Genomic DNA, 23,532 nt, shown 5'->3' on the forward strand with positions numbered 1-23,532 from the left:
TCCTGAAATGGTTTTGTCTTTGTACCCTTTCCCCTCCTCCCCCAAAGCCAGCTGTTCCATAACCTCCAGCTTCTGACAGAAGAGGAGTAACCAGGAGTTTTGCTTTGCCAGGTCATCTCCTAAGTGAATATGACTATGTAACAGCCACATCGCATATACCAGAAATAACAGCAGCCATATCCAGCGTAGGGTGGAGTGGACATGTAAAACTGATCAATGCTTGGGTTTCTGGACCAGCAGACAATTTAACCATCAAAACACCCTCCAGCTGATAATGTTTTTTAACTGAAAATTCTCCAAACCCAGAATGACTCTGCAAGCCCAGTTCCCACGGCTGCACACACCAGTAGTGCTCCAGGGCCCTGAGTTATCAAACTGCTGCCCTTGCTTCTCTGGGCAGGTCAGTGTCGGGATACGTGCACGTTACTGTGCTAGTCCATGCTGACTCAGCACCAGCTACATGGCTGCTGTTTGAGGCCCAAAGGAGGGAGTGATCTTTGCCATGCTCGTGAGGCTTAAGACATAATGGCTTTGTGTACCCAAAGGCCCTAACTGGCTTTTTTCTCCATTGTTTTCTCTGTTGAGCTGCACTTTTTCAGCTCCCATCCTGCCCTCGCCAGTTCTCCAAAGAAGGGGTGTTTAATGTAAAGATGATCTTTCAACAGCTCCTGATGTTCAGGCTGAAACTCTTTGAAATAGAAGGATGACCAGTAAATGACTCAGTCACTATGTGAAAATAGATAGAAAACAAACCTTTTGTCTCCAGTCCTTTTCCCACTGAGGAGATTCCTATAAAATGAAAGGGATAGGTTGGAATATAAGCCGTGTCAGCAGAAATTGAATTAGTTGTGGAGACCAAGTTTTCCTCTTCAACCTAATCCCAGTCCCCAGCCTGGATGATGAAGTATGAAAGGGCACAGCCCAGGTGTGTCAGCATTAGACTGGGGCCAAGGCAATCTGTTTCCAGATGTTCCATCATTGACTTTCAAAATTTTTCTAAAATTGTGTTTTAGCACAATGCTCTGTGGGAAGCACACAGGCATCTGCCTGAACTGGCTGTTCATGTAGATCATGGAGGATGTCATGCAGGAACGGGCAACGTGTGCTACGGGCTTTGACAGGAAGGAGGTGGACAAGACCTGCAAGGCCAGCGAGGAGATTCTCTGGCTCCCACTGGCAAAGAAGCTTTGTTCCCAGTGGAGCAGGATCTTGACCAGTTCAGGTGACCCTTGTGCGTGGCTTTCCAGCTTTTCCTGCTGGGGCTGTGGCAGAGGCTGGCCAGCCCGGCTGAGGTTGTGGTTTGCCCCTGCGTCAGCGACTGGTTTGCTAAAGGAACTCAGTTTCCAGACACAGATTTCTTGATTGCATCAGGCAGAAGCAAAGTTTTATTAGAGAAATGTTTTCACCAGCAGGTACATTAGTGATCATACTACTGGTTAACTCCACCAATAGTCATGGTGGTTGGGCACACACAGCAATACAGACTAGAAAAAGCAAATAGCAAAATAAAGCAGAATGTGGCCCAGCGCTCTGCCTATCCCTCTGACACATTGCTTAGCATCGCTGAGTAATACAAAAGAGCACACTCCTTGCTCTTTGCGGAGGCATACTGTAAATATTCTCTCTCTTCATCCATGGCTCTGCTTCAGGCTTCTCTTGTGGATATTCCCATTTCTCTGCTTAATCACAAATCCTTCTGCAAGGCACTGGAGACATCAAAGGAAACATTACTTTGTTTATAGCAAAAATAGATTCTCTCCCACACTGTCATTCTGTACAGGTGATCATTTCAGAAGCCAATTCAATTAGACTTCGCATAAATACTCTCTCTTCCTGGAAGGATCTGGTTGTTGCCTGCCAGTCAGGCAGATGGGATTTGTAGCTAGCTGGAATGTGGTCTGCCCTTTTACATAAAAATGCCGAATGGTGGAAGCTGCAAACTTTGCACCACCAGCAATCTGGATGAGGGAACGGCATCAGCATCCTTGCCAGAACAATGCCACTGCTCACGCTCATTCTCCTGGACCAACTGTCACCGTGTTTCTGTCTTTCTTTTTCAGTTTGGCAGGAAGTTTCCCCTTCCTGTACAGTACTAGTAGTTTTCTGCCAGTATTCCCATGATTCCTGCTTTTTTCCCCCTAATTTCTGGGTACTCTGCTTTCTCCTACTCTTTCCTTTGTCCCAGATTTCATGTCAGTCCTTTCTCCATGTTTTTGGTACCTTGCCTGCCTGCTGATTCCGTCCTTCTCATTTCTATCTCTCTTCCCCCCGCTTCCCCCTCCTCCCACTCCTCCCTTTTTGCCATTCTCACGCTTCCTGGCAGAGTCACAGCTCCTGAAAGCACTTGTAGCCACTCCTCTGTGGCCTCCCATGGTGTATTTCCCAGTAGCCTCACAATAAAACTTTAAAATAGCACCTGTAAGCTATGTGGGAAAGATCTTTGTCGCTGCCTGTCCTTGTTGTGTGAGAATAGAGAAGACTGTGTAAATCTTGTAGAACGTTGCAGTTCTTACCTTGTATCTCCGCAGCTGCACAGGATGGCATCTGGGAAGACGTAGTGTAAGTGTGGCTTGTTCTAATAATACCTCCTCCTCCTATTCCACTTGTTCTTGCAACTCCTCCTCCTAGACCCGAAGACTGACCAATTCCTCCTTGCTGACTGAGGGGACAGGAGAATAACATTTTAGTGAAGGAAATTTCAGATAAACTAGAGCTACAGTTTTTCATTCTCCTCGCTGTTCTCAGTCTGGTTTGCTTTTTGGCAGGATATTGCAGTGACCTCCCTTCTTGTGGCAATGGCTGGCACAGGGTAGGCACTAATTACCAGGTGGCCCAAAAAGGTCAGTAAGGGTGAAGGAGCCTTGCAGTGCCTCCACCTTGTTGTTCACTTTGCTATTATGTTAAAATACCCAGGACCCAGGTATTTTATTGTCTCTTTTGGTGCATCTCAAGCCTACTTACATAAGGTCCTGCTGTCCACCCTCCAGCAGGCAGCGGTACGTATGGATCTCCTGCTCCAGACGGCATTTGACGTCCAGCAGGATCTTGTACTCTTGGTTCTGGCACTCCATTTCTGCGCGCAGGTCAGCCAGTTGCTGCTCCACGCAGGTGATCTGGCTCTGGAGCTCAGCAAGGTGGTTGTTGTAGCGACACTCTGTCTCAGCCAGCGAGGATTCCAAGTTGTCCCTCTGAGGAGTGACATGTGGCACAATACAAGTACAGGCATGAGAAACAGTGCATTTCACTAGGAATTCTTACATCAAAGCATAACTGTGAGACAGCTGAGCTTTACACCAGCTCACCACCCACCTGGCTGAGCTGAGCTTGGAGATCGATTTCCAGGGCTTGCAATTGGCGTCTCAGTTCAGTAACCTGGTTGTTGCACGTCTCTACCTCCTGACCGCTTGTAATAACCTCCCGATTCACCTCCTCAATCTGAAAATCACCAATCGAGAACCAAAAGAGCCTCAGGGAATGTAAATCAGATTAAGTATTAAGAAAAGAGCAGAGAAGCTAGCAAAAAACATGAAATGAGAAAGGTTTGGGTGAACTCTCTCATCCTAATGGAGTGTCAGCCCTGCTCCTCATTCCTCTTGTTCTTCTAATAGCGTGGCTGTCCAGTTATTCTCCCTGCTTATTGCTTTGTAAAGAGTTTCTGCTTCAGGTCTCACTAACATGCGCCCCATGTGAGTAACTGTCACCCCATGAAAAGGACACAGAGTGGCGATATTCCCTGTGTCACCTGTCGTTTAAACCAATGCTAAATGCTGTTACAGCATGTTGTGTGGTTTTAACGTGTAATAAATCACTGTGGAATCATTGCCTGGGTGTTAGCCGGGGAAAATCAGAGCTGCGTTAATTTACTCACCTTGCACTCATACCAATCCTCAACTTCTTTGCGATTACGTTCAATCAGCGTTTCATACTGGCACCTCATCTCCTCCAGGATCTTCCTCAGGTCTGGGCCAGGACAGGCATTGACCTCCACGCTCACATCTCCAGTCGATTGTTTCCTCAGACAGTTCATTTCCTGGAAACACCAAACCCAGATCATATCATTTTTGGAAGAGAAGGAAAAACCTGAGGGAGCCAAGTTCCCCTGGAGGGAAGAGCAGAGTGCCTGGGAGAGCCCCTGGACAGTTACAGTTTCTAGTTCACATGGGGGTCTCCATCAACCACTTGGTCCTCTGCAGCCAGCACCCCAGAGGTGGGGACCACAGCAACGGAGAGCAATGGATCCTGCAGGAATTAACACTTTTTACATGAGAGGGGCAGGACCCTACCTCCTCGTGGTTCTTCTTCAGGCAGCAGAGCTCCTCCCGCAGCGACTCCAGCTGTGCCTCCAGGTCAGACCTGCACAGAGTCAGCTGATCCAGGACTTGGCGTAAACCATTAATGTCAGCCTCCACGCTCTGGCGCAGGGCCAGCTCCGTCTCGTACCTGCCAGTGAGAAGGAAAGCAGGAAAGAGTAGTCAGTGTCTGGCACCACCGTTTGCTCTTTTTTTTTTTTCATTTGACCATCTTTCTTACAGTATTTTCCTAACTAGCCTAACAGGATGCTGAGAAAAGCAGTCCAAGGCTTGCTCTGTCAAATCTGCTCTCGGTCTGCCTTCTCTGGAGCTTTTTCACCAGGGCGAAGGTGTCACTCACCACGTTTCTGCACTCCAACAGGAAAAACCAAAAGCTTCCCCTTCGAAAGACGCCACGTGCCAGAATGGCAGCTCAGGTGAACCCATGCTGCTCCTTGTCTGCAGATCCCTTCTGCTTTCTAAAGAACTCTAATCTCCACTCAAAAATATCTTATTATCCCAAATCTTACATTCTGGATCTGCCACTAACTAAGATCTAGAGGCGATGGATGAAAGAGCTTTTCTGCACCTCCAGCCTGTCCTGACCGGAGGGTCGCAGGAGACCTGTTTGAGAGCTCCTCTTTCCAGCTGTGAGCAGGAGCAGCGACATAGGGAGGGGATGGCCCAGGGGTACTCACTTCACACGGAAGTCGTCAGCTGTCATCCTGCTGTTATCAATGTTCAGAATGATCTTGTTGTTGTCTATGGTTGCACAGACAATCTGGAAAAAGAATATTCACTCCTGAAGTCTCTTCTCCCCTGTATCCTCAGGCTCAAGTGTACCCACTAACCAGTGCTACCAGACCTAACCTCTTTCTTGCTCTCTTTTTTTTTTCATATTGGGTAGCAGGCATGGGGGAGTTGAGGAGCGCAGCAGACACAGGGGTGAGTGTTCAGTGAAGCACAGTGAAGGCATTACAACGATAAAATACATGGTTCAGATGCAGACAATCAAGGAGATATTGTCAGTGTTTTCCAGCATCCTCCACAATCCACCTAACCTGTTAAATCTAAACCTTACTTTCATGGATGAGAGATTTAAAAGCTTTGTTTCAAGACTTAATTATAAGTCTGTCCATTTCCTGGATTATTTTCACTTTGTTCTTCTTTGTGCATGGACATGCTAGAATTTTTGCCAAACACACTTTGCAAAACAAGCACGCTGGTTTTGCTTCTAAATTGCATACTTAAAACGTGTTATGGAGATGTTCTCTTTGTTCTTATTTTTAATTAGATGTCCTATATTTCCCAATTCTGTATGAAAGAGTAAACTTGTAAATAACATCTTGCAAGACTGATGACAGAATAATTTACATTCAGGCAAATTAATGCAATCCATTATTTATTTCACTTTCAGTTGCTTTCTTGGCATATATGTATTTAAACACCTTGGCACAAACCTCATTTGGAAAGACTACTGAGCCTATCCAGATGTATTCCACGAAGATAATATTTTCCCTTTCAAATATATCTGATGAATAAAAGCAGTGGAAACAGGCCAAACACTCAAGGTTTTTACCTTTGAGCTCTAGGGCTTTCTACAGGCAGTTGTCTTAATGGCTGTTTACAAAAAGCATTTTACAACAATGAAATGTTACTGTTGATAACTGCATTAAGTTGTGAATCAGCACCATCGGAGAAGTTTACAAGGGAGAAAGCAGCTGAGAAATGATGTTACCTGGTTCTGAAGATCTTCTATTTCTTTATAATAGCAGCTGTAGTCCCGGGGCTCACAAAAAGGGCCCTGCTTGGCATACCACTCCCTGATTCTGCACTCCAGGTCAGCATTTTCTTGTTCCAGGCACCTCACCTTGTCCAGGTAAGAAGCCAGGCGGTCATTAAGGTTCTGCATGGTGACTTTTTCGTCACCAGAAAGAAGAATGCCATCACCAGCAAAACCACCTCCAACTACCCCTCCACCAAGACCAATACCAAGGCCACCCCCCATGCCACCGCCAAAGCGAGCACTGCCACCGCTGAATCCAATGCCTGAACATCCTCCGAGGACAGTGGCTCCTAAGCCACCTCCATAGTTTCCACCAACCAAACTGCCAGTGCTCAGTCCTCCTCCGTAATTCACACCACCACAGTAGCTTCTACCAGAAAACCCTCGGCTACCACCTATCCCGCAAGTCGTGTATCTTCCAGAAGAGACTGAGGAGATCCGTGCTCCTCCACCGCCACCACCACCACCAATAACACAGCTGCCACCGCTGGTCCTGCCCCTGAGAGAGCCAGTTGTCTGCTTAATACTACAACTCATTTTGAGGACAGCTGCAGATCCAACCCAAAGCCCAAAGCAAGATGCACAGCTTGATATTGAATCAGACTGCGACTTGGTTCTTGCCGCAGATCTCTATTTATACCTTCCAAAGGGGGTGTCACCTATAGGGTGTTTCTTCTTCCCACGGGGCTGGCTAGTCTTGCTGTTTATGCCAAGAATAAATAGCCCATAGGCAGTTTCCCTCTAGAAATCCCAGTTCACAAGGAAGATACTTTACATGTCAGCAGCTTATTCCAAAAAGTAAAATAATGTTTTATGAGTCATCAGCTTTTTGTATGATGCAAACTTTACAACAAGTCAAGAAAAAAAAGTTGCCCTAGATTATGTACAAAGAAGAAACATTGGTATTTATAACATCAAAGTGCCTTTTATCTTTTATTAATTTGTATTTATTTTATTCTTAGTCCAATAAACACTTTTATATCACATGCTATGGTAGAGTATGTGAAACAAAAATGGGAAATTAATATAAATTCTCACTTCTGAAAAGTGTGACTAGTAGTGACCGTAGTAGTGAAAAGAGCAGGGATATCGTGGTGTAGATGTCTGTCACCTGGCACAATGACAGACAGTAGGACTAATACACGCTTCACTGTGAGATTTCTCAAATCACTGAGCTAATTCCCCTGTGGGTTTAGCTCCCCGTTGGTGGATTATATTTCTCTGGTCACGCAAACACGAGAATTCAGCTTGCTCACAGTCTGTGAAGATCAGGCCTGCTAAATCTTGGAAGTCCTCTGTGTCTAGATGGTACACAGACTTGATATAAGCTGAACTGTATGAAGTACCTCTCTGAAGTTTTTTTTTTTTTTAATTACTTTAATTGCTGTCCGTGCTGCCTCAATTTGTGGTGATTGTAGATAAAGAAAGAGATGACAGGAAAGGGAGTATCCATGGGCGATATATCCAGGTCTCTGGATGGCCTGAGATGTGATCCCGCAGGTCTTTGCCATTACTAGGATTGTGCTTAAGCACAAAATAAGGAGGAGAAAAGCTTTCTGCATTTCTTTGTCAGAGTAGGAGCAGGCATTAGCCCAACCTGGCCAGTCATGGGAGCACGATCTCCAAAACCAGGCAAGCAATAGCCAGAGAGCGTTCGGAGAACTGGCTCCACCAGTGCAAGTGCCTTTCTCCAGCAGACTGCTATAATGAGAGGATATTCTGCTCTCCAGGGGACAGAGGCTTCTGTTCCTTCAGGGTGGAATTTCCAGGCAACTCTTACTCACAAGTAACCTTTGACTCAAGTATGTCCATATTTATAGGAGTCGTTGTGATAAATCCTCTTCGGTGGTGAGTGTGACACCTGACAGGGAGTCCTGAGAGCAGCCGTCACCTCCAAGAAGAAGGGCAGAGAAAATCTACACTCACACGCTCAGCCAGCTCTCACTTACTGGTGGGAAGTTAGGTGGCTTCTGTCACCGTGGTAGGAGAGTGTCCCCAAGCTTATATAAATGTGATCGTCTTTTCACCAGCACAAGTTAGGACTCTCCACTCTCCAGTGAGATGATTTCTTTCTTTACTTAGATCAGAAATGATAAAAAGATGCCTACCCAGGGCTGGCAGCATCCTAGAATATTCATTATTCGTATGGTGCAGTGAAATAACTTGCTCAAGGACAGAGCCAGAGTCTGTCAGAGCTCAGATTCCAAGCTAAGACTGCAGTGCCTGAAATACAAGTCCATCCTCCTCCTAGAAACACATCCCCCATGCTCCCCACACAGCCTAGACTCACAGTAGTGAAAATCATGAGCACAAAGGAGGATAGGGAGTAAATCTGGCTTTCATCCGTCATTTTGAGGAATATAATTGAAGACAGGGTGCGGCTGTAAGAGCCAACAGAAATTAATATAATGTCTGGATTGCTTGGAGCTTTGCTTCTGCTGTGTGGGTTTTCAGAAGTTACCTAATAGCAATCTGCAGAGAGCAGCGCTCTGCGTTGAGGCAGCCTTTCTTTCCCTTTCAGAGTCTTAGGTTTAGGAGGAGACATTGCAGATACTGGACGTTTCTCTACGGGTGGGCAGGGAGCACCTACACCTCCTTCTTTTGGCAGTTACCTAATAGGAAGAAGGAATAGGTCTTGCTCCACAAAACAAGCTGGTTTGCAGCATTGTACAGCCTATTACATATGTCCTGGTGGAAAGGTCCATGGGCTAGCGAATGACATTTTACCAGTGAAGATTAGAAACGCTCATACAGTTCTTCCAAAGTACTCATATTTGGGATATAATTACATTATTTGGAGTTTTATTGGGCTCCTGCCAGTTGGGCTGGGAAATGGAGCTTGGGACTGGTACAGCAAAGACATTCAAAAGCCGGTCCCTGACCAACCAGTCTGTATTTTGAAACCAGTTAGATTTTTGTTCTTGCTCTGTGCTGGCAGGCGGGCAGCTTGCAGGCTCCAAGCGCGTGTTATATCGCCCTGCTTCTTACAACCGTGTCAGGGCTCTGAGGCTCTGCACTGAGACCTCACCATGGATCGGGCAGAGGCGTGTGTGTGTGTTTGCTGGCCGTATGGCTTTCTGCTTTCTCTAGCTGTGAGCCACCATCTTGTTCGAAAGCATAGAATCATGGAATCGTAGAATCATTTAGATTAGAAAAGACCTTTAAGATCATCAAGTCCAACCGTTAACCTAGCACTGCCGAGTCCTCCATCAATACCAACTTTTTTCCCTACAAAACTGATTTCTTTACCTCCACTTTTGTTATTATTTGTATTCCTGTAGCCTAGGGGCAGAGCCTTGGGGCAGAACACCGTGCAGGAAAGGATTATGCAAGTCTAAGACATAAAAATGTCCCAAAAGTATTTACAAACGAAATGTCAGACAGGTGGAAGCAAATGGTTTCATACGGGTGGAAGCAAAGGAAGCAACGACAGGCTGTTAGCCAGCGTGAGTAGCAGTGGTCTTGGCACAAAGTCAGTGCAAATGTCATTAATTCTTGTGAACATCATGGAAAAGAAGAGAGATCTTAAAGTGGACAACGAGGTAATAAGCGTAAATACTGACACATAGTGATGGGCAGCTCCGAGGGAGGCAGGAAGATGCTACATTTTCAAGTGATGTTGTGGGCAGTGCGCTTTGGCCCTGTGGGAATGGTCACTGTCCCCGTGCACGGACTTTTTGCAGAACACCAGCCTGACTCCTCCATGCTCTACTTGCTTACTTATCAAAATTGATAATGTTTTCTTGTGTCAACTACAAGAGGGGTGTGTCTAATTTGACAGAACTTTGCTTTCATAAGCATTGCTTCAGTGATGTTTGTGCAACCACACTGGAATATGATTTTATCTTGTCACTTGTAATTACCATTAATAATTTGCATAATAGCCATTAGGCATCACTTATTAAACACTGCTTTGATCTGATACTGAGCTGGCTCCAGACCTCATGCTCCCATCTTTCAAATGCAGACCATGACTTTTTTCTGGCTAATGACTCATTGGTTTATACCACCATGTTTAGCAAAATTCCTGTAAGGTAAGTGAAATAATTATCACAATGAGTTTGGTAACAGCATGATCCTAGGTCTTAAATACGCCTCAGAGACAAGGTGATTACTCTGTTTCAGTTTCTTTCTTGCTGACTGTTCACATCTTCAGACTACCTCTGAACATTTGCTAGTGATGAAGTAGAAGTTCAGCAGAACATGGAGGTGGACAGAACCAGATTTCTTCCTGCTGAAGCTCACAATCTTCCCTGATTCATTTTGTGAAGGGTTTTCATTTCCTTCCAGCGCCTACCAGACGATGACAGTACAGCCAGGCTTCCCAGCATTTGCATCTCTGGAATCACTACTGATTATCATGGCAAAGAAGAGTATCAGAGAATTGTATTAGGACAGATGGGAATACTGATGGGTGAACGAACTTACAGCAATTTCACTCCTGCAGGGGCAGCTGAGTGCAGTGCAGGTCGGGAGGAAAAGCGAGGCTTCAGCCTGCAGTCCTGGCTGGCAGAGCCACCTGGGTCAGACCAGAGCCTGGCAAGCAGAACTGGAGTATCCAGGTGATTCCTGCACTCAGATACCATGCAGTGGTACGACAGAGACAGGCAGCCGAAGGTGTAGCCCAGCCAGAGCCTCCCCAGAGCGTCTTCTTTCTATCTTTATCTCATACTTGAACTAAAAAGTCTCTTAATTTCAATACACTTTCAATATGTGGTTCATACTGGCTGTTTAAATTGTATTTTTCAGTGTACTAAGCTGAGAAAACTCCTGCTTGATTATAGTAGTAGTTTACTCACCTATATAATCCTTTGTAAAATGTTACACAAGCCAGTAAACAAAAATACAAACCCTGCAAGCTATGGGTGTGAGACTGTACCTGTCTGCGTACTTTATAAAATAGACTTTTATAGAGAAATTATAGTTTATACATCACACCAGAATATGGCTTACTATTAAAAATGAATAGTGCCTGTAATCAGGTACAATTGCTTGTGTGGTGCAGTCCTTAACTCATGGCTGATTTCCAGCGTTGGCAATTTGCAAAACTGGTTGTTTTCTTTCTGTTTCTTCACCAATGTCTTAAACCTCTGGTATGTTCACTCCTCAGGGATTTTTCCTGATGGTGTTGTAATTCACATGTGTCTGCTCTCTGTAAGACAGACCGTATCTGCTGGAGCTATCACAGTACATTTCACCTGTAGCCACTGGTTCTGATGCTGATAGCTTCTGCTTACCAGTCTGGGTGCAGATATAACTCCCCCTCTTCTCCCGGGGTACCCGCCCTTGCTCTTTTTATCTTTAAATTCCTCTCCCAGTCTTATACCTTCAGCCTAAGTCTCTGTCTGTCTTTGAGATACTTACTCATTCTTGCTTTACAAGATTTGCACATTAAAAGAGAGAGGAATGAGCTCTTACAAGCTGCACTACCTGTGTGCTCCTGTGAATGGCTGCGTACATGGAATGTGATCGGACTTTCCCTGCAGTCAATGCCCCAAGTCACTTCTTGTCCTGTTGTCCCATGCACTGCATCCTCGACATTTCATTTATTTTCTCTTCCCTATCTCTTCCTATGTTGTTTCTACAGTCATCATTTCCCATCACTGTCCGGGTTATAAATTCATTGGGCAAGGAAGTCATATTTTTGTTTCTGCATAGCATTTAATGTGGTGACTTTAGAGTGCTGTGTAAACACCGAGGCAGGTTAAATAATACTGAAATGCACAGTATAATGAGTGTTGCAGGAACTGGAGATACTGAACTTAGAGAAAGTATCTAGCACAGAGCCTTGTCCAGAAGCTCATTAGAGCAATTACCCCCACAGGGCTAACAAGTGTCTGTTACTTGGACAGAGGCTGGGGAGGGGCATCGCCCAAAGGCACAGCTGGAACCAGTCCAGGTCGCGTAGCCCCCTGCCCTCTGTGCTGGTGCAGCTGTACGGACATCATGTGTGACGTGGAGCGAAAAGCTTAGAGCATGGGAGGCGGCACATGACCAGACAAGGCTTTCTGCAGAGCAAAGACCCAGAGCAAAAAACAGAAGTCCCATCTTTGCCGTGATTTCTGCCACGAAAATAGCTTTGTGTGGTCAGGCTTTGGCTTGTCCCATGTCATTCCAGAAGCATCTGAGCTGCTTCTTTCTTTGGAAATGGACACAAGTTCAGACTCATCGTATCCCCATAAGTCTCCTTGTTAGAAGCCTTCACATTACACCTCTGTCTAAAGTTAGTTGTCAAACCCCGTCCAATATTTCATTACAGAAAAAGGCTAACAGAGCCACATAATGAGGAGCAAAGATCGTAAGCGCTCCTCACAGCCTGACACATTTGTTAGATACTGCTGCTGGTGAGAAGGGACAGGCTGGATCTCGAGTCTTTGCTTGCACAAGCAGCAAAATGCAGTTGTGTTCCTGAATGTGTTTGTAATTCCTTTCTCTGTAGTAATAAAATACCAGCATCTTTTTTTTCCTGGCTGTTTGTTGTATCTTACTTTTAAAACAAATCTCTCCCACATATTAATTTGTCTCAGCCTTTTATCTTCCCACATGTTGCCAGCTGGTTCTTCCTGTTTGCCTTTTTTTTAAAATCCATGTAAAGGCTCTTTATTTAGCATTTTCTCTGGGAATTGTTTTCCTTCACCAGAAGGGTGTGTCAAGTCCAGCTTTCAAAATTACTACTTCAGTATTATTTGGGAAAACTTGTTGTTCTTGATTTTATCCTGTTACTGCACATTCATAATAACTCAAAGGTGTTGTATATTACCTTATATTATGTTAGCACGCACCTACTTTAATGAAAACTCGATTTTCACTAGAAAGTCTCTTTCAATAGAAGATTGTCAGTCAGACTGCCCTGAAACTCCTTCCCTGCACTCTGTCCAGCCTCCCTGAATATTTCTTTCCTCATCACCTTCTACTTCATGTCTTAGCTTATGCTTCCTCCTCTGGTAACAGAAGTCCCTTCCCACAGCATCAGCCGGTCCCTTTTCTCCATCCTCCTGCAGCTGCCCCTCCATCACTGTCCTGCAGCCATTGAATTCGGCAGGAGCAGTGCAGCAGATGTGGGCATGGCTTATTTTTCTTTTTCCCTTGCAATGACTGCTTTGTGGATATAGATCAAAGGTGGATTTCTAACCAAAGGTGCGTGATAAATATAGCTACTTGCGTAACAATTTTTTAAATACTTGTATATTCCTTTACTTGTAGAAATTATTTCTCAGGTTCAAGGCTGTGTCAATAGTAGCAACGTTTTATTAGAGACAAGCTTTGATAGTTGTTAGACAACTGACCGCAAAACAGATTAGCCTAAGTGAAGACCAATGACCGGATCAAAGCAGCGTCAGAGGATGAAGACAGCAGGCAGCGTAGGTGGCAGGAAGGCAGCCGTTCTGCAAAGTCCCTTCCGACTGGTGCTATAAGCAGAACTGAGAACTGTCAGGTTATTTTTGTCTAGTTTTTTCCAAACAGTTTGTTCTTTAAGAGACCTCCTTGGGGGCATGTGCGGTGGGGCTGGCAGGGAAGTTCTCTTGTCTGCAGTGACCTGCTGAGGGAGAGCGGGAAGCATTACTTTTTCAGGGGTGCTGTCTGCATACCATGCCTTTCTCTTAGAACCCCCTTGCTCTTGTACGGACCTTTCTTTTCCCTCTTCTCCCTAGCTTGCTTAATTTTATGTACTTGTTGAAATAAGTACTCATGACTGACCGATACACCCTGCCAGGTCCTCATTTTTGTGTTGTGCTGGAAGTTTTATTTAAGCACATTTACTACTAGTAACTCTCCAGTGTCAAACATATTTTCTATGCATCAGTTTATAAATGCCCCATAGCTGCATCCCTTACCACCGCTTTCAGCCATAGCCCAATTAATCCTGGTGCTTCACCACCAACAGTCACAACCACGATTCCGCATGTCTGACTCCCTGCACTGCCTCTCTCCAGGAAAAAGAAACCACCTCCAGCCCCTCTCCACCATCCGGAAACGCCTGCAGATCTCTCATCCTCCTCTTCCCCAGGTATGCAGTAGGACTAAAGAAGCAAGTCATGGTCACACTCAAGGCTTCTAGAGGACGACTCACCTCACACATCCTCACCCGGAGTGCACAGGCTTAGGGCAGGCATGGCTGGCAAAGGGTGGCTTTAAGCCCACCACTTCTTCCAGCTGGTGCTGCAGGGACTCCTCTTCCCACTGGCCCTCTGTGAAAAAGAGACAGCGCTGGTAACCAAAGCCCCCAACGTTCACACCCTGGAGATCTGCCCCATGGCCTGGAGCATTGGCTTTAGCTGTGTCTCTTCAGTCACTATTGGCCATTTCCCCTTTGAACCATGAGGGTCTTTAAGAGTGAAATTAGCACGTCCTCCATCCTGCCTGTCTGTTGGCAGCTATTGCTTTTCCACCTCGACACACTCAGGAATACCCAGGGCTCTGAGACAAGCTCATTTCATCCTTTGCAACCAGCATTTCGGAATAAAACCTGACTTTTTCTGTAACTAATATAGGACTGGAGGGTCCAGGAGAGCCCACCTCAGGGCACCACCATTAAAATACCTCGTTTTCCAAAGTAATGGAGCAGGTGGGTGCTCAGGCTGGTTATGTGTGTATGCAGCCATTTATGAGAATAACAGCACACCTCGCTGTTCCAAAATCTCAGTCAATGGGAGTCAGGGAAGCGCCAGCTGCTTTGCATACAAATTAAATTTCCCAAAACTTTAATTAAAATTGTTGTGTGAAACTGAAAATGTTTAGATAATTTATTGTTTCAGTCAATTTAACTGCCAGTCCCTAATCCTGTCTAGCTGTGGCAAAGCCAATAAAGCTCAGTTACACGACGGTGTTCATAAAAGACCATGCCCAGCTCACAGTGAAAATGCCCTTTCACGAGCTGTGATGCTGCACCTTGCCCAGGTGGCCGGGACAGCTCTGGGGCCTCTCCCAGCCGCCTGTTGCTGGCCCAGGATGGGGAAACGGTCTCTGGCTTGCACTCTGGACATTTATGAGCCAAATCCTCAGATGACTCGTGGTTTGCTAATAGGCCCTGTCTGGTAACAGGTCAGTACTGGTTCCTCACCACAATGTTGCTTTTGCTACTGGTGTCACGAATTTTCATATCCCTGTAAGTCAAAGCATAGAGATTTTACTGTGCCCGGGTCTTGTCTGTAGTCTGCATACATGATGTCGTGCTGTCCCCCCTCCAGCAGGCAGTGGTAGGTCTGAATCTCCTGCTCCAAGCGACATTTGACATCCAGGAGGGTCTTGTATTCCTGATTCTGGCACTCCATTTCTGCACGTATTTCAGCCAGCCGCTGCTCCACGCAGGAGATCTGATTCTGTAGCTCTGCCAGGTATTTGTTGTAGCGACATTCGGTTTCCGCCAAAGAGGATTCCAGGTTTTCTTTCTGAGAATGGAAACAACACAAAGGTACGGGGTGTGCTGCAAGCGTGGCCAGTCCGGTTACAGGTACGGCTCTGGACATGCAGCTTTCCGAAGAGACCTGGGGGGTCTGAGATGTGAATTGCAGTGGCAACACCTACCATGGTGAGCTGGGCTTGCACATTGATTTCCAAGGCCTGCAGCTGACGTCTCAGCTCAGTGACCTGTTTGTTGCTTGATTCAATCTCCTGGCTGCTTGTGACAACCTCCAGATTCACCTCCTCCACCTGCAAAGTCAGAAAAGAGAAGCCCTTTCCGCACCTCCCCACAGCATCTCCTTGTGGCTTCCCCCCACTGCTTCTGCATACCCTGCAGTGCATCTGAGTAATTTTGAATGTGAAGCCCCCCGCTTTATTCTGTTGTGACCCTTTAACACCATGCAGTGGCCCCTCTACCAAAACCACTGAAATGCTGAGCGCATCTCACATTTGTGACACAATCGCTGATATTAAGACATCTCCAGTACATGTTCTTCATCTCTCGCTTTTCCCTTTCCCCCCAACAGGCAGAGCAGGGTACAGCTCTGCATGTATATAGTACCTTGCAGGCGTACCACTGCTCAGTCTCTTTGCGGTTGCGCTCCATCAGCGTTTCATACTGGCACCTCAGATCCTCCAGGATCTTCCGCAAGTCTGGGCCAGGGCAGGCATTGACCTCCACGCTCACGTCTCCAGTCGCCTGTTTCCTCAGACAGTTCATTTCCTGCAGAGAGTACGTGCACCGTATCAGTAATACCGACACTTGTGGGGACTTCCCTTCTCTCTTCTGGATTTTTTAAGAGCCAGGGACAATCTAACCTCCTCGTGGTTCGTCTTGAGGCAACACATCTCCTCAGTCAAAGCCTCACACTGTAGCTGCAGGTCGGTCTTGCAACTGGCGAGCTGATCCAGGACGGGGCGTAAGTTGCAGATGTCTGCATCCACATTTTGCCGGAGACTGCATTCCGTCTCGTACCTTTAAGCCACAGGCAACAGAGAAAGGTCAGCATGTCGGTAAACCGTGGCAAGCCCTTGAATTGAGTTTGTGGGGAAAAAAATTAGGATCAAGTTCTTTCGCTTCAGGGCTGCAGTGCTGTTAACACTGCCAGTGCTATCGGTGCCTTTCACAGAGATCTGCATTGCAATACGGCAGCATGAGAAGCAGGGGGTCAGGATTTCCCCATCACCACGGCTCACCAACCCTTCCACGGGCAGCGTGAACCCCTCGGTCTGGCGCAGGGCTGTACTCACTTCACTCTGAAGTCGTCGGCAGTCATCCTGTTGTTATCAATATTCAAAAGGATTTTGTTAGTCTCCATGGCTGCACACAGGATCTGGAAAAGAAAAGGCAGGAGAGAGATTTGGGCTTGTGGTTTCCTCTGGCTTCAGAAGGTCCTGGGGGGAGCACCCCCCCTGGGGTAATGCAACCCACTTATTTTATAATGATCCCGTATACTGGGATTATGAATCAGTTAGCATTTTTTAGCCATAATTATGGCATTACTGTGGGGAAACCCATGTGCCAGCTTGCTGGAGCAGGCTGTGCCAAAACTTCAGTTCTCTGTAAATGCAGCGTCCTCCTCCCTGTTGGTTTCATATAAGCTATTGCTTCTTCTGCACCTCCAGAGACACAGCTATCACCTCTGCCATTTGACATCAGTCTAGCCATATGTGCAAGCAGAGCCCAAAGAAATATTAGGATTTTCTTGAAAAACAATGGTTTACCTGGTTTTGAAGGTCTTCAATTTCCTTATGAAAACAGCTGTAGTCCCGTGGTTCGCAGCTGGGCCCTACCTTGGCATACCACTCCCTGATCTTGCACTCAAGGTCAGCATTGTCTCCCTCCAGGAGTCGCACCTTGTCCAGGTAGGAGGCCAAGCGGTCGTTGAGGTTCTGCATCGTCGCTTTTTCATTGTTAGCAAATAAGATCCCATCACCGCAACCAGCACCAGCCCTGGTGAAACCACCACCAATGCCTCGAGTGCAGATGCCTCCACCACTGAATCCAAGGGTAGAACAAGCCCTCTGGGTAGCTCCAAAACTCCCACCAGTAGCACTGCCGGCGCTCAGCTGCTTCCCAAATAATCCCTCGCTTAAACTGCCACCAGAAAAATTGGCAACCACACCACCTAAGTCATAGGCAGCATGTCTTCCCGAGGAGGCGGAGGAGACCTTCCTTCCACTACCAGCTGCAGAGCTGCCCGCGCTGCTCCTGCCTTGGGAACAGGCAGTAACCACCTGCCTGACGGCACAGCTCATAGTGAGAGCGCAGGGATCCAACTCGAGCCCAGGGCAAGCTGCACAGATCACTGCAGGATCCAATTGTGATCCCTCTGTCCCCATAGTCCTCTATTTATACCATTCCATGTGGATCTTGCCACCGGAGAAGGGTTGTTTATCCTTTCTCCTTGTGACCTGGCTAGTACTCTGTGTTTTTTCAGCCGGAAGTATTTCCCCAAAGGCGTTTGTCTCCCGAAATCCCACAACAGAAAGATGCTTTGGTTAACAGAAGCGTGTTTCAAAACTACATCAAAAATGTTACTTCCTGAATCATCAGGTCTGACTTGTGATGACAACTAAACAACAGTGACACAAAAAACGACGATACCCGAGAGTGCCCGGGGAATGAAACATTATAGTAATTATCCATCCCTGACGTGGGCGAGTCTACCCGGAAAGTGAAAGCTGTGGGAAAGCCGTCCTATCTGACGGAGCCTGTTCGACCCCTTTGCAACCAGACGTGAGGGTGCCCCCTGGTTCAGCTGCCCTGCAGCCCCTGGGACCAGAGCCAGGGGACCACCCTGGGCTGTGCTGCCTCTCTGCAAGAGCACTGCAGCAAGGCTCCGTCCTGTTCCTCGTGGTCCTCAGCAGAATGAGCACATGCCAAGGTCATTGGACCACCCAGAGGTCGTTGGACCTCAAAATGCTCTTCTCTTGGAGAAGCGTATCACACTAGAGTGATTATCTGTTACTTCTCTTTCCCCTGCATGCATCAAAACACCCCCTTTCAGAGGGGAGACCCCATGGTTTGTCTTTTGCTGCTTTCGAGGGTAGACAAAATATTCAAATATTTATCCAAAATAAAAGAGAAAAGGGTATTTCCTGAACACCAAATGTTGCCAAGAGAGAACAGCCACAGAAGGTGTTTCATAAGATTTCTAAAACATTAACACAGAGAATTTCAGAAGCAGCCTGATCCTGTATAGGTCTGACCCAGTTCCAACAAGCACCATGGAAATTCTCCAAGTGTTATCTAGGGGAACTGTGTTTAGAAAAGAAACCAGAAAAGATCATTTGAAAAAGATAGATTAAACCTATTTTTTAGTCTTGGAATGCTGAAAGGAGGAAGAAGGGAAATAATTAAAATGTTTTGTCATCTGAATAGTTCATTTTGTTAATAATATTAATACAGCCATGCTAATATTGGCTGACTTTCACCCAGGTGTTGTTCAGCATTGGTTTTGGCATCCAGGTCACCTGGACACATCTCATAAAGGACGCGTCAGGTGCAGCCTGTTTCAGAAATATTGCTTATGCCATTTGGGTAAGTTCATTAGTCTTGATTTTATCTTGACACTGCAAATCCAGAACACCTTAAATGTGGTGTGGGTTCTGTGTAGGTCCATCCTTTGTTACATGCCTAATTAGCAAGCAAAGCCTGTGCCATGGTGCCATGGCATGCCTCACTGGTGGCACGATCCTGAGCAGAGGCTGTGGCACGGTCAGGATGAGGCATCGCTGCTGTGTGGCCCAGCTGCAGCCCTGCGGCTGCTCTCGGGGCTGGAAGCAGGAGCAAACCAGGAGCAGAACTGGTCAGAAATTGGGTTTTTTTCTATAGAAGAATGGTAACATTAATGCTGAGCTAGCATTTCATTTAATTTCATTGGGAAACATCTAGTCCTTCATTTTTCAGTGAGAAAAATTAAAATGTGAATGAGTGGGGTTGGTTTTTTTCAGTTATTGAAAACTAAGCAGAAATGTCCACATTTCTTCCTTACTTTTTGAACTTCAGACCTTACCATAGGTCTCTGCAGCCAAAGGCAATTAGAACTTCTACCGCTTTTGTAAAGAAGAACAGTAATTTCACTCTTGATTTTACTGAATTTGTGTGTTCTTCATGTAGACTTTTTCCTTTCCAAAATCTGCAGTTTTTATTAAAACCACCTCTTGCTTTTACACCAGAGCATACCTCCAAACCTGCCAGCAGTTACAGTCCTCATTTTATTAAAAGACATTTTCATTTTTTTATGAGGAGATCTGTTAATCGCAGTATCTACATGCATAATGGAAGGCTCTTTCCAGAATTAACTTTTATTGACTTCCAGACTGGAGTCTACAGACGGAAATTTGCTCACCACAGCCTTGTAACCAGCCACGGGCAATGCCTCTGATGAGCTGTCCTCGGCTGACTTGGGAGCCCCTCGCAGGCAATGTTGTGCCCCAGGGGAGTAAGAGGAGGAGAGAAGTGATGGCTGATGAGGATTTCCCGGCAAGCATTTCAGGAACAGCAGCGCAGGCCTGATGAGGAAAAATTACTACTCCAAATAACAAATGAGCAGAAGAGCCTCCCCTAGGCAAAGGTGCCATTCCCACTTAATAAGCTTTGTGAAAAGTAGAAAGAAAGGAGTTATACTTCAGCTTTACATTTGCGTCTTGTACTGTGCTTTGTAAAGGAGAGCAGGATGGTGGTAGAGGATGGGCACTGGGAGTTATTCCCAAAGGTTGTTCTACTGCAAAAAATTATCAGATTCCAAAGGGCGATGGACATGAGAAAGATTAGATTTCCCCGGAGGAAGTACTTTGGTAGTCTGGGGATAGTTTAAAGCTTAAGACTGTTTCTTAGGCTAATGCATATGAAGTACAGAAAGTATAATGTGCCCCCAAGAGGGAGATCCAGCATTTCGTGTTATTACAAACATTTCTGAGTCACTAGCTGGTTTTATGTCCAAGAGAACTTCCCTGGAGACTTGGTGACTCAAACATGACACTGAACCCTGCATCCCTGCCGGTGCCCAAGCTGTGTCCACCACCCTGTGTGACTGCCAGCCCCAGCTCAGCTGTGGGCTTGAAGCAACCATGGCGAGTGCCAGGGTAGGATCCAGGCAGTGCCTGGCATCTGAAACACACCAGCCTGGGCTTCTGCATGTCCCTGCAGGGCTGCCCTGGGCTTGGGGAGAGCCTCATCAGGAGGCTCTGACACAGAGTGAGAACCCCAAGCAGCCCTAGCTCCTCTCTGCGCACTGTTGGCTAAATGTCAGTGTTTCACCTATGGAAAATTCTTTGTTTGCTATTTACAAAGTATTTGCTTATCTAGCTATTGATGTAATCGTCATTCCACTTTTTCTCTGCATGTTATTGGCTGGACAGAAACTGATTTCCATCTCACTGATGACACCAGGCGCTCCAGGGTTCTGATCCCAGCTTTGCAAATCACTCTAGGCAAATCGTTCAGCTTCCCCAAGTCTCAATTTCATGCTTTGTAGGACGGAAACAATAATAACAGTAATCCAACCTTCTCAAGGGCATTGTAAAAACAACTGTCCGATGCGAACGTGGAATTTAAAGATAGGATATATGGTACTTATTTGAAGTACTATTCATTGTAAGCATTCTTGCTATTATATATTGTTTGACACTGGCACATGCTACGTATTTCTCTCTGCATCTCAGCTGATGAAATACCATTGAAGGACGTTCTTGGTTTTCCTTTTTTGTTCGGTTGTCCATTCAAGTTTCACCATCATTCACTGAGAACTTGCTTCTATAACTCCTTGCTGAATCCTAACAAGGCTTTTCTTGTTCTGCTTGCATCTTGCAGAAAGTTTAAATAATGTTCTCCAAAAACAGTGTTTGTCCACCTCTTGGATGTGATAATTTGTCTGCGTTTCAAAGATACAAACAGTGCGTAGCAAAGAGTAGTAATAAAAAATAAATCGCCTAATAGTTATGTGGTATTTTCCTTCTTCAGAGTATTGTAACGTAGCACAGCGATTATCTGTGCTTGGACTTCTGTCTTGGTTGTGATAATAGGGTTATGCAGAGCTCCGCGCAGAATATAAGCCTTTTTTACTGATGCGAATGTATGTTGGCGAATAAGGAAAACTCCTGGTAAGATCCTCCCAGTGGAACTGACTCAACTAATTACAAATGTGGGCTCTCCATCAGCTCTCCCAGCTATTCTCCCAGCTATTCTCAGGTACTCATTTCAAGCTGTTCCTGCTGAAAGATGTAAATGGCTTAGTGCTGGGTGACAGATATCAAAGATAACTAAATATGCTGCTAAATATGCTCTCCCTCGTGTCCTTTTGGCTGCAGAAGTGGCCATGCCTTACTGTGCTGCCAGCAGAGCCAGATACTCTCAGACTCTTTCAGCCTCCTACTTATTATATTTATCCCATAATGTTTGTGATTTTCAGAAAGCCTTTCTGTATTCATACACCTGGGGCATCCTCCAGGTGGCTCAAGAGTTAAAAAGCTGCCATTTATAATTGACGTATAACAACGCTCTTCTGATCGGGGGGAGAAGTACGTTTGCAGTTTAATCAGAATTTCCAGCCTGCACCCTTGCTTGTTGCCATAAAGTCTAAGACAGCTTGATACTAAAGGGCATTTTTGCTTGATCTAGTTTTTATTTTTGCGGTGGCCCTAGCTCTCTTGGCTTGGAAGACTTCCTATTTCTGAAAAAAAGGTCTGTTAGTCCAGCAAAGAGATAAGCGTGACACAGTCAATGAACTCGGCACTCTGGTCTGTGTTTCATTTCCTACCCTTTTCTGTAATTGCTAAACAATAATACAGAATGATAACATCTCTTCACACTCCCTTTTCTGGAAAGACCTGGCAGGTTCCCCACTTCTTCGATCACCTTTGCTTGTGTTGTCATGCCCAGCATGATATCATCCACTCTTTTCAAGAGCCTGTTCAGGCCAGGGAGCATGCTTTTGTAATTGTTCAGCAAGGACCATGGTGCCCTGTGGAGGCTGAGGGAGCGTGAATCATCAACAATAATCCAAGGCACAAGCATGCTTAACTTGAACCACAGTCGCACCTTGTACATCATTATAAGCAAAGGGAAGCTGATTTACTGCAAACTACTACCTTTTCCTTCTGTCTAAGGCCCACATCTGTATTCCTCACGTGGAACATGAGGCCACGGTCCAAGACTGGACACAGCTCCCAAAACTGGCTGTGTTTTCCTGTACTGGCTGGAAAGCATGAAGTTGGACCTAAGTGGTTTCATCAGGCTTTTGGGTCTAAAATGATTTCCTCTCCTGCCTAGCCCCCAGGACATATTTGGTAGATCTGCAGCCTGCAGAGCATCCTTTGGTTCCTCTGTCACTCTGTGGAAAGTGAGTGGGCAAAGGCAAACTCGGTTCCTGGCTGCCAGTGCCCAAGCTGCTTCACCTAATCCTGAATGGCAGCTTGCCTGCAGACGTTGTTGACATACGATAAGTAGCGCGTGTGTTTCAAGAAGGATTTTAGCAGTGATCTACTAGATGCTATAGTGATAAAAAATTATTGCTACTCATCCCTCTGTGGATTAAGCAATGGTTACTTTAGCACCTGTTAAGTGCAGCCCTCAGGCAGCATGAAAAGACCTGCATGAAGTTTTCATACAATGTGCCTAATAGTGTGATTTAAAGACAGTCAAGTAAGACAGAAGGCATGTATATGTAAGATTTGTCAACGAGTCTGATGTTGTGCTCGTGTCTCAGAATGGTACACACGGCAGTAGTAGTCTTGCTGTAGTCAGTTATGTTCAACTTAAAGGAGAAAGTGATTCTTTGTGATACCAGGAATTAGAGAACTGGGTTTTATTCTCTTGGCTTTATCAGTCGTGTGGTGTGGTACGTTGACCTCAAACATCATCCTTCCATTATTGCCTTCGTTTTGCAATAAACTTATCTGGTTTATGTCTCGGTCAGTCCCATGTATTTACAAGCAATGAGTTCAGTAGAAAAAGCTGTCTCAAATTATTTTTGCTCCAGGTGGAAACCATATCCCTCCATTCCCCTTCTCTCACTGGCTGCTTCTTGTGGTTTCTTAGGACTTTCCCTG

At 45.8% G+C, this 23,532-nt stretch overlaps 2 protein-coding genes across 2 annotated transcripts; both read right to left on the bottom strand.

Moving 5' to 3' along the window:
• Positions 1-1,575: 1,575 nt before the first annotated feature.
• LOC308055364 (keratin, type I cytoskeletal 19-like) lies at positions 1,576-14,159 on the bottom strand. Its single transcript, XM_080369247.1, has 8 exons — positions 6,028-14,159; positions 4,988-5,070; positions 4,284-4,440; positions 3,869-4,030; positions 3,310-3,435; positions 2,962-3,188; positions 2,514-2,659; positions 1,576-1,706 (listed from the first exon to the last, which is right to left on the bottom strand). Exons 1-8 carry the CDS (start codon positions 6,610-6,612, stop codon positions 1,681-1,683), a joined length of 1,512 nt encoding a protein of 503 aa, XP_080225373.1. The 5' UTR covers positions 6,613-14,159; the 3' UTR covers positions 1,576-1,680.
• A 21-nt stretch (positions 14,160-14,180) lies between these two features.
• On the bottom strand, positions 14,181-23,505 carry LOC308055369 (keratin, type I cytoskeletal 19-like). The gene is made up of 6 exons (XM_080369252.1): positions 17,203-23,505; positions 16,729-16,811; positions 16,297-16,453; positions 16,040-16,201; positions 15,601-15,726; positions 14,181-15,464 (listed from the first exon to the last, which is right to left on the bottom strand). The coding sequence occupies exons 1-6, from the start codon at positions 17,818-17,820 to the stop codon at positions 15,162-15,164; spliced, it is 1,449 nt and encodes a 482-aa protein (XP_080225378.1). The 5' UTR covers positions 17,821-23,505; the 3' UTR covers positions 14,181-15,161.
• Positions 23,506-23,532: the final 27 nt, after the last annotated feature.

This window comes from Falco punctatus (assembly GCF_963210335.1).
Source record: "Falco punctatus genome assembly, chromosome: 19".
NCBI classification, from domain to species: domain Eukaryota; kingdom Metazoa; phylum Chordata; class Aves; order Falconiformes; family Falconidae; genus Falco; species Falco punctatus.

Excerpts from the sequence above, each read along its gene's own strand:
- LOC308055364 (XM_080369247.1), bottom strand. The coding sequence starts at position 6,612 with ATGAGTTGTAGTATTAAGCAGACAACTGGCTCTCTCAGGGGCAGGACC. Across the intron at positions 4,031-4,283 it reads TGAAGAAGAACCACGAGGAG|GAAATGAACTGTCTGAGGAA; the intron begins GTAGGGTCCTGC and ends TGGTGTTTCCAG. Across the intron at positions 3,189-3,309 it reads TCCAAGCTCAGCTCAGCCAG|AGGGACAACTTGGAATCCTC; the intron begins GTGGGTGGTGAG and ends GTCACTCCTCAG.
- LOC308055369 (XM_080369252.1), bottom strand. The coding sequence starts at position 17,820 with ATGGGGACAGAGGGATCACAATTGGATCCTGCAGTGATCTGTGCAGCT. Across the intron at positions 16,454-16,728 it reads GCCGACGACTTCAGAGTGAA|GTACGAGACGGAATGCAGTC; the intron begins GTGAGTACAGCC and ends TGTGGCTTAAAG. Across the intron at positions 15,727-16,039 it reads AGCAGTGGTACGCCTGCAAG|GTGGAGGAGGTGAATCTGGA; the intron begins GTACTATATACA and ends CTGACTTTGCAG.